Here is a 15,023-nt window from a genome sequence, read left to right as displayed (position 1 = left end):
TAAGTGAAAAATTGGTGCACCTGATCCAGCGAGAGTCCAATCATTGTTCTCATACCTCATTATCACTGCCAGGCTTGTTGACGGCCTGGAAGTAACAGGTGAAAAATCGATGTGTCTGCTCAGGTGAGAGTCCAGTGACCAAGATTCGGCGATGGAGGGCAGGCGGGAGCAGTCGAGGACAGCCAGGCCGGGATGTGGTTATTACAGTGGCTGAGGGGAACATCTGACCCTCCAGTAAGTCATTCAGGTCACCACTCTCCTCCTCTATTAGCTCGTCATAACCCACCAAGATGAACAGGACCTGGAACAGCAAGTGACCAATCATCATAATCAACACTGTCATCATTACTGTTGTCATCATCATTATCATCATTGCCACTGTCATCATCATCATCATCATCCCAATCCCACTTTTTGGATCACCACATTCCTCTTCCTCTTCTATCAGTTCATCAAAACCCATCAACAAATGAGTTACTGCATATATCAGTCAAAAGCAACAAAAGGGTTACACACGAGCCAATGAACCAAGAACAGCTGACCTGCCAATTTTCACCCAGTTTCCAGTATCAATTGTGGTACATTTGTGATACTATGAAACATGCCACTGATAATATGAGGGTCTCTGTAGACAAACTCTGAATGTGTAAAAATTGAAACACAGAAAGCGGAGGATAAAATCTCAAATTTGGGACAAATGACACTTTTTGAGTTCCTCCGCAGAATGTTTCAAATTATCTTTATGAAAATGCTCTGCGGAGCAAACACAGGGGCATGGGGGGGCTAACCTCCATTCCCCCCCCCCCCCAGCTTGGCACATTCATAGTTACTTCACAGAGCTCCTCATATGAAGAATGTGTGTACTGGCTCACCTTGTCTTCAATCTTCCTGAGGTGGTTCCACAGTGTGTTCATGGCCTCCTTACTGAGAATGTGTCGGGGCAGGACCTCCTTACATAAGTGTGAGAACAATGACCCTCCACGGAAGTCTCGCAGGGTGATGACAAACACAAGACTGGGGACGACGGAACAGAATTATGTTTCAGTTCCAAAATAAATGCAGTAACATGAAGTGGGAGCTGCATACAAAGTTGAGGGGGGGGGGGAGAAACATACTGCACACCTCTTTTCCCACCTATGAATGGGATGAGGTAGGGTTTTGAAAGTATGAAAAAATCTGATAAAAGAAGAACTAGCAAAACTCTGCCCAAATAAATGGGCCATGTTCTCATTCACTCAATTCAAGCCCATGGAATCATAAATCCACTTCATAGGCATAAACATCCATATATTACTTACTTCACTGTTTTAAAAATCCACCCAAATAAAAGTGGTGATATAACTGTACCTAAACTGAGCTAGGTATGACGTTGTAGGGTTGGCAGCCCAGTCATATGCCAGCTTGAGAGCCAGCGTGGACTTGCCATAGCCGGGGTCTCCCTCCACCAACACACGACGTGGCCGCTCCTCCAGGCTGCCTTCACTGAATGCAAGCTGGAGGATAAAATGGCGCCTATAAGACTGAATGGTAGTACTGTATATCAAAACACTGTGCTCACATCAGTATATGCAAAGACTGGATAAACTATACCTCTTTATCTCAATGACAGGTTTAAAGGTAAAATAACATGTTTCTGGAAGGCAAGTACCATACAAAAGAAACAAAGAGCTTGATAGAAGTGTGTTCCAAAATTTGAAAACTCCTTCACTGAAATTTTTAGAGGTCTGCAATATCTTATACCACTACAAACCACTGGACATCAGGCATACTGGTATCTCATGGTTACCTATACAGTACAGTACAGCATACAAGCTGACTCTGAACTTAATGTCTGACTAGGACACATACTGACTCACTTGTAAGCACAACACCAGACCAGACCTTATTCTACTATCTTCAATACAACAGAAATAAAAGAACTGGTCCCACACTGTGAAGCAACCTGGTATACCTAAATTTCTGTCAAGACCTATAACTCTGATATGAAATAACTGGCTCTGAATCTGGATACACATACCAAAGAACAAAGCAAATATAACCAGCAACAATGATACAAGTTGGAGCAAAGATAAGAATGATAAGAAGTTAAGCTGAAAGATGAAATACAAAGCAGTTAATCACCTTAAGCTAGTGTGTTTTTTTTTCCTTGTATCACCCATGAACGCTTCAGAATAGCCTAAAAACTAACTACTGTATAGTACTCATATTCTAACTTGGCCTAAAACTGCCATACCTGTACAGTGAATGCTGAGCTGTGACAAGAAGCTAGGACTGGAATATGGCACTAGACAAGAAGTGTTACTGGTATGGACTGGATACAGAATCAGAATATTGTTTACTCTGTCATTACCGATACTGGAAATAAGCTACAAAAACGATGAAAATATCCACAGAGTTAAGGTGGATGAACTACAGTACTACTGACAATAAAGCTTTACTCTTAACACTAACCCATTAATTAAGGACCCTAACCAACATTATAACAAAGCATTACTCTTTGCATTATTCTATTAATTCCAGACCTTAACCTAAATAACAAGGTTTTATTCTTAGTATTATCCTCTTAATTAATGAAACAAACCTATATGATAAAGCTTTACTCGTAGCACCGTCTTATTAACCCAAGAAACTAATGTGTTAACAAAGCTTTATTCTTAGCACTATACTAATAATTACTGATCCTTGAGTGACTGACCTGGTGTGGCTGAAGGATGTATGGGATGGTGAAGTATCCTGGGGGAACCTTGAGGTGCGGGGCAAGTGGAACCTGCATTAGACTGGTCTCAAAGTTGCTTATCACCATACTGAGGGAAACATGGGAAATAGATTTACAGATCATCACCTCAGACAAAAGTAAGTGGGCATAACACTAATCACTAACTAATACCAATACCCTATCACCACCTTGCAGAATAATAAAATGAACAAGTTTTATTTTCCACACCACTCATTAGTAACATACTTACAACACTCATCACTCAAAGCAACAACAATACATTTCATTTCAACAACAATCGCCACTGCCCTAGAATTATCACATCACCAGCTCATGTAACTTCACTAGTCATATTGGCCTAACAATTGTAGTATTACATAATTCACCTCCATGTCTTGGCCCTTAATATAATGTAGTGATAGAAGACAACACTCCTGCTACCTGGAATGACCCACCTGAAGGCCGGGCACCAAGGCAGCTGCAGCGGAGAGGTGTCAAGGTTTTTGTACTGGGTCCTGAGGAAGGTTGCCACCCGAGCCACCAGGGCCCCACCCATGTCGCCGGCCCCACGCATGGATGCCACTCGCATGGAGGAGATGTAGTGGTGAGGCCTGGCGTAGTCTTTGCTCCCCACCCCACCCACGCTGCCACTGCCTCCTGGCTGGGGCGTGGAGCTACCCAGGGGCACCGGAGTATCCAGCACTCCAGGGCTCCAAGTATCCTATAGAAAACACAGATCATATGCTTAATTTCCCGTTTGCCACAACAGGCCATTTTGTTTACCATTTCAATAGTCTGAAGAAATCAGCTATACATACTAAATTTTCTAGGAAGAACAGTACAGTATACATAAAGCATCAGTGTCTCACAAAAAAAAAATGATGATAGCTACATCATCATCATCATCAACAACAGCATCATTCCAATTCTTTTTCCTACCCACAGGGAGAGTTAAGTAGGGTCCAGGAAGCAAGGGAATGAAAAATTATGATACCAGTAGCTTGGAAAATGATGATGTAATGAATATTATTCACAAACATCAGGATTACTGGTAAAATCACATAAAATGTATAAACTAACATGTATGAATTAAAACTGATGACTTGTACCAATTAACAAAGATATACTGTATATATATTGGAAAAGAAGCTAACACACCATATACAGCTAAATTAAATAGCAATATGATGGAAAAGGGACCAAGACATGTCCATTGAGATGATGACCTAATGAAAACAGAGCAAAATACAGTATGTGGATTAAAATGATAACATATGGCAAAGTTAACATTTCTACACCAAGTGGATGACAATGGTAATGAAGCTAACACCTGAGCCAATACCGCTATATGGATTAAAACAATACGACGGAAAAAAGGGGAGAAATGGAATTCCCCCGAGCTAGATCATATAGCCCCGCTAGGTTACAGGAGCGCGCTACCACTCCCGGCACGGCAGTCCCGGGCGAGGCTCGAACTGGCAATCCCCCATTACCGTGCCCCCTACGACAGAAAAAAGACAACACATATATAAAGCAAAAGAAGTCAACATGTAAGGCCTGAGCTGATGTCACACGCTAAAAAAAAAAAAAAAAAAAAAAAAAAAAAAAAAAAAAAATACTAGTTAAAAAAGTTGTCAGACTAATTAAAAGAGAAAAAAATATATGTCTCAAAGTAAACTGATGGCAACTGGAGAGAAAAACAAACAATACCCTGATTTAAAATAATGAAACAGTATATAAAAGTTGAACTCACTCAGTAACTAAAACAGAAATACGAACATCTGCCTCAACAGCTGATTTGGGAGGATTAAGTGGGTGAGGGAGATGAGGGAGGGAAGACTGGGGGAGATTAAAGAAGGACGAGTGTGAGAGGAAGGGAGAGAGGTAAAAACGGCGAGAGGGAGTGGGAGATGCAGGGAAAAAAAAGGGGAGGGGGGAATGGGAGAGGGGACGGAAGGGAATGGTAAGAGAACTGGGTTGGATGAAGACAGACTGATATATAGATAAAGACATACATACGAGTACATAGGTAGGTAGGCAGGCAGGGAGTGTGGATGTGTGAGGCAAGAGGAAAGGGAGAAGAGGGAAGGGGAAAGGAGGAAGGACGACAGGCAAGGAGGGAAGAGGGGAGAGAGGGAATGGAGGGGAGGAAAGATAGAGAGACTGAGAGGATTAAGACGGTGAGGGGGCAACGGGAGGGAAGCTTGGAGAAGAGATTACGCAGTGAAGGATGAAGGCAGAGAGGACCGGGAAGATGCTGAAAGGAAGAGGGGAAAGGGGGTGTGGGAGTGAAGGAGGGGGAGGGGAAGGGGAGAGGGAGTGAAGGAGAGATGTAGGAAGAGGGGAGGGAAGGAGAGATGTAGGAAGAGGGGAGGGAAGGAGAGATGTAGGAAGAGGGGAGGGAAGGACAGATGGAGAATATAGGGAGGGGAGAAAGGGAAAGAAAAATGAGAGAGGAGGAAGGGAATGAGGGAGACACGGGGGAAAAAGTGAGGGGAGATGACTGACCGAGAGGAATTGGTGTGTAAGGCAGCAGGAGGAAAGGTCAGCCTGGGTGAGAGATTACGTAGTGTTGAACGAAAGGGAAGGATCAGGAGAGTGGTGGTGAAGGGGAAAGGATAAGGGAGGGGATGGAGGAGGGACTAAAGGAGGGAGGGAAGGAGACAGGTAGGTAGGTAGGGAAACGAGAAAGGAGGGAGAGAAGGAAAGAGGGATGAATGGGGAGTGGGATGGGAGATGTGGAAGCATAAGTGTGACTGTGAGATGTATATGACGTGTGGCAGTGTGAAATACACTAGCAGAAGTACGGTAAAGTGAACTGTGGTAGAGTGTGATGTGGTAGTGTGTAGTGTGACTGTGTGTGTGTGTGTGTGTGTGTGTGTGTGGTATAAAATGTACTAAGGCGTGACAGTGTGATGTTTTTCAGGTGGGACTGCAGTGTAGTGTGTGAGGTGTAATAACAACCCTGTTTATGATTAAGAAAACCTGCAATGAAATCGAAATTAATGGATTAAAATGATTTAAAATAGGGAAAACAGATGCAACAGAAAGTTATCAGATTATAAATGAAGTCGAAACGAAAGATTATGAAGACCAACGCAACAAGGAAGTTAAAATAAATGATAAAGCAGAGTAAACGTAAAGTAGATTTTAATTTATGAAAACCACCCACTTTGACATGTAAGCTGAGTCTATGTGGCGTCATCATCATCATCATCATCTGTCCGTTGCTGAGGGGCGAATCCACGCTTTTTGTAGGGGTGCTTGGAGGGGGGGTGGCCTGGGGGTAGGTAGAATTTTCGATGGGGGGCGCGTTTTCATATTTCATCTTGGTTTCAGTTACGTCGGTTGGGTCGGCTGTGGGTCGGAGGGGTTCGCTGGCGTTTGAATTTTTTCGCCTTGCCGCTGCTGCCGCCGCCTCCGCTTCGGCCCTCGCGTCACTTTCGGCCTTAGCGTCACTTTCAGCGGCACAAGTCGTACAGGAAAGCACGGAAGAGGAGGTGAAACAGGAGGATGATGTGGAGGTTCGATCTTCACACGTTTCGCAGGGAGGGAGGGAAGGTGGAAGGGAGGGAGGGGGAAGTTTAAAGTCGGCATCTTCCTCATCATCGTCTTCCAGTCCAGCCTTCACCTTCTTCGGTTCGTCCTCGATGTTGTCTGTACTCTTGATGCTCGACTTCGATGTTCTGTGTGACCCCGGGGAGGACTGAACCCAGGACCACCGGACCGAATTTGGTCTAGATTTACCCTGACTTCCCTCCTCACTAGCTCCCGTTCCCTCACTCTCTCCGGTTTCTTCGCTCCCTCCCGCTCCTCCTCCCTCCTCACTCAGCCCTCCCTCCTCGCTGTGGGCATCCAGCGAGGCGTAACCGCAAGACAGTGACGCCAACTCATCCTGCAGACCGTTAATACTGAGTTCCCTCGAAGCGGCGTCGTCCAATAAGCGACTTAAGGAGGTCGTGTCGTCGTCCTCCTCCTCCTCGTCGCCCAGGAGGGAGGAGGTGCAGGAGGAGGAGCCGCTGTCGTCTATGAAGGGTATCGTCGCTCCCTGTCCTCCTCCTGCTCCTCCTCCTCCCCCTCCTGATATCTCCTGGCCAGCTCCTCCAATCGTTACTCCTCCCCCTCCAACCCCCTTACCTCCTCCTCCTCCTCCTCCTCCTCCTCCTCCTCCTCCAACCCCCTTGCCTCCTCCCCCCTCCACCACAGTGGCTCCCGTCAAGGCTGACATCTGCAAGTGATAGAATTGCAAAGACATCACACACATGCACTAGACTACACACGCACACAGTTTGCACACATGCACTAGACTACACACGCACACGGTTTCCACACACCTAAATAAACACACTAGACTAGGGGGGTTATGATTGACTAGGAAATGCTACATACGGTTCACACATGTAAATAAACATTAAGTTGTATTAAGCACACAACCACACACAGTTCACTTTACACCCATGTACACAAACACTTTACAGTCACATTAGAAATGCACACACACACACACACACACACACACACACACACACACACACACACACACACACACACAAACTGGGGTTAAGGCAAACAAGCACACACACAAAAGCACATAATATTAATACTACATACAATCATACGTACACAGCTTGAACCTACATGTACAGAGTAACAATTGATAACGCTACCTTTTCAAAACTTGTAATTCAAAAACTATATACCATTAGTGTGACATACTGACCTAGCTAAATGCACTGACTTCTAACTCATACTAGTGTCATTTCAAGCGTGATGCAAAAATGAACAGTTATATATGTTCACCTTAATAAATCCAGAAATTTTACTTGTCAATGAAAAATCAAAATATCTATTAGCATTAAACTCTAAAAAATTTATATAATGTCATGCCTGGTTCGTAATTTCAAACGTTGCCAAATTTCTGAGGAAAGAAAAGCAATGTTGCCACTTCTCACTCACACGCACATCGTGATAGCACGGGGCCAGCACACACACACACACCCAGGCACATACCTACATGGAGTTAGACGCACACGCTGGAAACGCACACACCGCCGCCGTTCACATCGCTATACCTGAAACCAGAGGGGAAAATTATTAGGAAAAGGATTAATACCGCAAGAGAGCGAGACATTTGGGGAAAAGTGAGGCGAGTAAAAACTGCGACAGCGAGACAATGATGACGAGACCGTATCATGGCGGAACAATGCTGCTGTGATTTTCTGTGACGTGGACAGAATTTTCTCTTATTATTTTCACGGTCCAGTTATTGCTTTACCGCAACTGTTCGGTGAGTATATATCAATAAATAAAATGTCTGTCCACCGTGGAATCTGTTTCGACCGCGACTTGAGAGAGAGAGAGAGAGAGAGAGAGAGGGGGGGGGAGGATGAAGAAAATATGAAACAAAAGAAATACTGCAGAATCAAAAGCAAAGGAAGACAGATTAAGATAAAACCGAAACGACAAAAGAAAGGTCACAGGAAAAAAAAAAAAAACTGTGACCCCCAGCAGTAACACATGACCTTGCCCAGCACTCGTCATGCATATTTGACACCGTCCACCACAGCAGGGTCGGGTCAACTGGGGTCAGGCTGGGTTAGATTCTTTGGTTGGGTTTGATTTAATGAGAGAGAGAGGATATATCTAGTCCTCTGTTTCAAAGGTTTCTCTGATCTTAAATAAATAAATAAATAAAAACTAAATAACAATAATAAAACGGTCATAAAAAAAACTCAGGTCCGGATGTCTAGTCCCTTCAAAGACGCAACGCCTTTTCCTTAGCGACTTATTTTCCTTCTTACGCTAAATACGGCAATGAAGTCAAGTGTGGAGATACTAGAAATATTTAACTACCATAGGAGAAAGTTAGGGTGTAACGCGCAAAATAAATCGCTGTGGAAAAGATGTTAGGGAACTTTTAAAATCGTTTAGAATTCGTCCCAGAGTCAAATTATTAGAGTTGACAGCGTGTGAAATGTGTGGGAGAGTGTGTGAGAAAATGGGTCAACTAGAGAGAGAGAGAGAGGGAGAGAGAGAGAGAGAGAGAGAGAGAGAGAGAGGGGGGGAACATCGCTGTCAATATTGCTAAGGGGCGGAAAAATGGGAGTAGAGAGGGCGGGGGGGAGGGGGGTTTCAAGAAAGGACGAAGGAGAGAGAGAAAGACAGAAATGAAAAACGAAGAGAAAAATATGAATATAAAAGAGATGGGAGAAAGAAATATCCACACGATAAACTATCCATTATCTATTTGTCTATCTATCCACTTACTGATCTATCCATCTATCTATCCCATTTGTTTATCTATCTACCTATATACCTGCCTGCCTGCCTGCCTGCTTCCCTATATATCTATCCTACACAACAATCTATCAAACCCATCTGACTATCCCGTGTCTACCGGGTATATCTTTGGCTATTCCCCTATTTTATCTATCTACCCCGCTCCTCTATTCACCCCTACTGTCCCTCTATCTATCTATCTATCTTACCTGTTCATCTGTCTACTCATCCACCTGTCGTTCTATCTATCAGTCTATCCCTCATGTCTATCTATGCCCTACTTGACTATTTATCTCCTGAAAACTTGTGCATTGACACACCCTTTCAATCGATCATGTTTCTCTCACCTTTACTTTCTCTCTCTCTCTCTCTCTCTCTCTCTCTCTCTCTCTCTCTCTCTCTCTCTCTCTCTCTCAGGTTCAAAAGGTCAACGATCAATTCTATAGCTGAGGAAAGAAGGGGTGAGAGAGAGAGAGAGAGAGAGAGAGAGAATTAAAGGGGCAAGGAAGCAATACAAGAGAGGAGGAGGAGAGAAGCTAAGGAAAGAGAGAAAAAGAGGAAAGTCAGAGAGAGAAAGAAGTCGTAAAGAAAAGAGTGCAGGGATAGAGGAGAGATAAAAGAGAGGAGGAAGAGATAGAGAGAGAACAGATGAGAAAGAAAAAAGAGAAAAAGAGGATGGAAGGAGAGGAATTAAATAGAAAGGGATAGGGTGGGTAAGAGAAGGGGAAGACGAAGGGGAGAGGAGAGGGGAAATGAGAGAGAGGAGAGGAGAGGAGACAGGGGAGGGGAGGAGAAATGAGAGAGAGGAGAGGAGCCAGAAGGGAAGGAGAGCAAAGTAAGAGAAAGATAAGAGGAGAAGGGAGATAAGAGGAAAGAGGAGGGGAGGGGAAAGATAACGAGAGAGAGAGAGAGAGAGAGAGAGAGAGAGAGAGAGAGAGAGAGAGAGAGACTGATATTAAAGGAGAGAGGAGAGGTGAAGGAGGAGGAGGAGGGAGGTAAGGAGGGGTGGGAGGGAGTGGGCGAGAAGTAAATGATAACCACAATTACCACTGCAGTACCTACCACGGCTACCACCATAACCACAACAACCACCACAACTACGACCATAACTACCACAACTATGCCAAGATCCATAATAATAATAATAATAATAATAATAATAACAATGCCTGTAACTTTTCCGATGCTTCTCTCAGTCATTAGGATATTACGAGACAAATTAAATTCTTCTTTTGAATTTCGCCTGCCTTATTATAAATGCTAATTGTTATATGCCACTAGTGTGTGTTTTAAATGATATTACTCTTTATGCTGGAATATCACTGCCAGAATATTCATGACGTCTCTGTTTATTTTGCTTACGATATTTTTAAAACTGATGGATATGGTAATGTAACTGCCATCTTCATCATCATCAACGTTGTCATCATCATCAACGTTATCATCAACATTCTCATCATCATCATCATCATCACCATCAACATTATCATCATCATCATCATCAACGTTGTCATCATCAACATCATTATCTTCATCATCATCATCAACATTCTCATTATCATTATCATCATCAAAGCTGTCATCATCATCATCATTATCTTCATCATCATCAACGCTGTCATCATAATCATCATCATCATCATATCCTCCGTCACTGGCTATAATAAAACACAAGTACCAATACTGAGAGCAAATGATGACCTAAACCACAGGAAATCTCCACCACCCACAACCACACTCCTCTCATCACTGTCCTGTTTTCCTCAGACTCCCTCCGTAGCTACCCTATTTGTAACTATACTTCCTCTATAAATCATGTCTTCTATATATAAGTAGAAGTGATTTATATAGAAGGAATATATAGACTCAGAAATGGGCATAACGTTCTATAAATACCGTGATTTGTATACGTGTCTAGCCTTGTTAGTCTCGTGTGTGTGTGTGTGTGTGTGTGTGTGTGTGTGTGTGTGTGTGTGTGTGTGTGTGTGTGTGTGTGTGTGTGTGTGTGTGTGTGTGTGTGTGTGTGTGTGTGTGTGTGTGTGTGTGTGTGTGTGTGTGAGAGAGAGAGAGAGGGGGGGAACCACAACCATTTTTACTACCACAACAACCACCATCAAACCCTCAACCCAAACCACCACAACTGCTACCACCACATCGGTCATCACCAATATCACAACTACCACAACCACAACAACCGCAACTACCACAATCACAGCCACAACTAACACCACACGTCAACCACAAATACAACGAACCACACAGTACAATAACAGCCACAAGTACCACCACAACCACCACATTTTTTTAAAGTACCACCACAGTTACAACCACAAATAAATACATACCACAACCACCACAATAGGCACCATCTACCACACCTACCACAACAGTAACTACCACAGCTAACCAACAGAGACGACGGACAGCTACCACCACCACCATTACCACAACGACCACACCAACACCACCACAATTATATACCACTACCAGGATACCACCACCACCACCACTACCACTATTACCGCTACCACCACACCACAGCCACCACAATCACCACACCACCACCACCACAAGCCTCAGCATGTGTGTGTACGAGGTCAACTTTAAATCCCGAGTCTCACCTCCTGACATTAGAACCTTTAATAGCGTTCACACCTTCACCCCTCTCTTTCTCCTTCTTCCCCTCTCCTGTCACCCTTCACCCCTCTTTCCTCCCCTCTCCTGTCACCCTCCTCCACCCCTCTTTCTTCCCACCCCTCACCTATCTCTCCCCCACTCCCTCAACACATCTGTCACCCTCTCGTCTCACATTTTCCCCTCCCTTCCCCACCTCTCTCACCCCTCTTCCTCATAGCCGCAACCCTCCTTCCTCCCCTCACCATCTCCCTTACCCTCAACCCTTCCTCCTCCTCCTCTCATCGCCCCTACCCCTTCCCCCTTCCCCCACTTCTCTCTCCTTATGCCTGTACCCATAGAGGTAGGCCTGTACCCATCCTTCTTCCTCTCTTCCCCCCTCACCTTTCCCCTTCCCCTCCCTCACCCCTCTCCCTTCTCCTTTAATTGCTCCTCCCTCTTCTGTCTCTCATTTTCTTTCTCCCTTTAATTAAACCTACCCCCTAACACCCCCTCAAATGCATCTCTCTCTCTCTCTCTCTCTCTCCCGCTTAATTCACTTATTTCCTCATCTTCCTCCCCTCCTCTCAACCTCTGTTCTTCCCCTCCTCTTTCCCCTCTTTCACTCACGTCTCCACCCTCTCCCCTCCTTTCCTCTCTTCATTTCCGTTGTTCTTTCCTCCTATTCCTTTCTCTTTTCTCCCTTTTTTTCCTTTCTCCTTTCCTCTTTTCTTCTCTCTTATCCTATCAACTCTTCTCTCTTTTCTCCTCTCCTCTTCTCTTCTCTCCTTTATCCATGTACTTCCTCTCCCCCCCCCCTTTTTTTTCTCTTCTCCACTCCACTCCACTCCTTGCTCCTCCCTCCTCCCTTCTTTCCTCTTCCCTTCTTCTCTTTCCTCCTCCTTCCACCCTCTTCCTCCCCTCCTCTCACTCCTCACCTTTCCCCTCCCACTGGACGTTTTGATATGAGAGAGAGAGAGAGAGAGAGAGAGAGAGAGAGAGAGAATGTGGGTAGGGAAATAAAAAGATAAGGAGAATGAGGGGATGTGGGCGAGGAGGAGGAGGACGAGGAGGAGGAGGAGGACGAGGAGAGAGAGAGAGAGAGAGAGAATTAACATGCAAGCGTGGGAGAGCATGAGGAGTAACAGGCAAGGCAGAACGTAATAATAATAATAATAATAATAATAATAACACCAATAATAATAACAATAACTCTCATCCTCCTCATCCTCATCATCATCATCATCATCACCACCCTGTAGTGAGTGTGGGTGTGTTAGTGTGGCTTAGCGTGAAATGTGAAGGTGGTAATGTAGTGTGAACCCGGAGCTAAGTAGTGTGTCCGGAGATATTACACAGAAAACCGTGACAGTAGCGTGACTGGAAGGGGAGGGGGGTAGTGTGAGGCAGGATAGGGAAGAGAAAGGAAGAGGAGGGTAGGAAAGGGGAAGAGAAGGAAGAGGATATGGATATAAGAAAGAGCATAGAGAAAAGGGAGAGAAAGAAGACACAGAACAAAAGGGTGAGGAAAGGGAGAGAAGGGTAGAGGGCAGCGTAGGGTAAAGTAGAGGAATCTGGGTGGGGTAAGGAAAAGGAGAAGGGAAAGGCAGAAGGCAGGACTAAGCAAGGCAAGGTAAGGTAGAGCAGGGTAGGGGATAAAACACACCCACCCACACCCACCCACCCTCCCACCCACACACACACACACAGATATACAAAGACAGATATAGAGACGAAAAGAAAGGAGAGGGAGTAACAGATGAAAACAGAAAACTGTGTATGGAAAAGGGAGGAAAGGGAAGGGAAGGGTGGGGGGGAAAGGAAAGGGGAGAGAATAAAAACTAGAGGGAATGGGAACAGAGAAAGAGGGGAAAGGAGAAAGGGGGAAGGGGAAGGGGAAGGGGAAGGGGAAGGGAAGGGAAGGGAAGGGGACGAGAGGGGAGAGGAGGGGAGGGGAGGATGTCTGATGTAAGAAACCGAACACCAATTGCCATGTGGTGAAAGGGGAGGGGAGATGGGAAGGAGGAAGGGGATGGGGAGGAGGAGGAGGAGGAGGAGGAGGAGGAGGAGGGGGAGGAGGAGGAGGTGCTGGGTGGTAAGGGGATAGAAAGCAAAACTGAGAAAGGGCAAGTGGAAAAAATCATGAGAACAATATGAAAAATGAGAGTAAGACTGGAGTAACTTATGGAGCCGAGAAAAATACTGTGAGGGGAGGGGAGGGGGAAGAAAATAAACAGGAGGGGGAAGAGGAAAAGAGAAGGAAAAATTGAAGAGAAGGACGAAGACGACGAAGAAAAACGAGGAAGAGGAGAGGCCTGAAGTGTAAATAATATGATGTACAAGGCATAAAGTAAAAACGCGAGACGTCTGACCATGTGGCTCTCTGCTCCTCCCAACCCTTTTTTGTTTATATTTGTCTCCCTCCCTGCCTGCCTCTGCCTTTCTACCTGCCTGCTTCTCTGCCTGTCTACTTGCCTCTCTACCTGCTTTCCTGCCTACCTACTTGCCTCTCTACCTACCTTCCTGCCTGCCTACCTATTCAACACCTGCCTGCTTTTTTCGGCAACAAGATATGACTCATTCACCTTGCTTTGGGCCTGATATACCGTAAGTATTTAAGCAGCTTATTTTCTTTACCTCAATGGCAGAAAAAGACAATGCTACGGCTCTACATCCTTTCAATAACACTTCTTCATGACTAGCATCCTATTCTAGAGTTTATCTCTTGGCACAACTCATTATTCAAGACGAAGAGATGGCAATTTGGGGCCAAGTTAAAGTACACAGAGTATAGATTGCTTCTCATGTGCCTATCCAGCCTCTCGTCTTACTCTTCTCTCCTCACACTTCTCTCTGCCTCTTGTTTACCACCTACTTGCTTTCGACCTGCCTAAGTGCACACCTGTACCTAATTAATTACCTGCCACTCTGTCTATCACTTTCCTACCTGCTTATGAACTTCCTGCCTTTCTGCATATCTCCCTGCTTCTTTATTACATGCCTGCCTACCTACCTACCTATCCGCCTACCTGCTTACCTCCCTGCCTGCCTCGTTATTAACCATCTGTCTGAACGGGTCAAAGTCTCTCTGAACCTGAATAAAATCGTCCGACGGTCGCAAAAATGAAGTGAAAACTACGTCAGCAGAGTCACGTTGGGATCGTATTCTATATGAGTCTTCGTGGCACTTCTCCTTATGCGATTTATTCTGCAGTAAACGCCTTAACATTGAGTAAATAACGCCATAACCTTCTTTTAGGCTATTCACATCGGGCCAATATCGGCACCGCTTGCATCAGTAACACAAAAAAATGGACACTGCATTATAAGATGCTGCATAAATCGTGTTTCGTGGCAGAGGATATTGGGGTACTTGGTGCAGCATAAATCGCTAACACAGGGATGTTACGAAGGC

General features: G+C 44.9%; 1 protein-coding gene across 1 annotated transcript in view; it reads right to left on the bottom strand.

Annotated features, from left to right (window-relative positions):
- LOC145405616 (uncharacterized) overlaps positions 1-15,023 on the bottom strand; it is a 102,013-nt gene that overhangs the window by 13,237 nt on the left and 73,753 nt on the right. The window contains exons 2-8 of the mRNA XM_080276943.1: positions 7,766-7,788; positions 5,889-6,793; positions 3,172-3,437; positions 2,696-2,804; positions 1,348-1,493; positions 873-1,014; positions 56-301 (exon numbers count right to left, since the gene is read on the bottom strand). Of these exons, the coding sequence (XP_080133069.1) occupies positions 56-301; positions 873-1,014; positions 1,348-1,493; positions 2,696-2,804; positions 3,172-3,437; positions 5,889-6,793; positions 7,766-7,788 (1,837 nt within the window). The remainder of the gene's footprint in view (positions 1-55; positions 302-872; positions 1,015-1,347; positions 1,494-2,695; positions 2,805-3,171; positions 3,438-5,888; positions 6,794-7,765; positions 7,789-15,023) is intronic.

Source organism: Coenobita brevimanus, chromosome 67, assembly GCF_032717465.1.
Source record: "Coenobita brevimanus isolate Jiangsu-jjx chromosome 67, ASM3271746v2, whole genome shotgun sequence".
NCBI classification, from domain to species: domain Eukaryota; kingdom Metazoa; phylum Arthropoda; class Malacostraca; order Decapoda; family Coenobitidae; genus Coenobita; species Coenobita brevimanus.
Note: the sequence above shows the minus strand (reverse complement) of the source record. Positions and strands in the feature narration are given on the sequence as shown.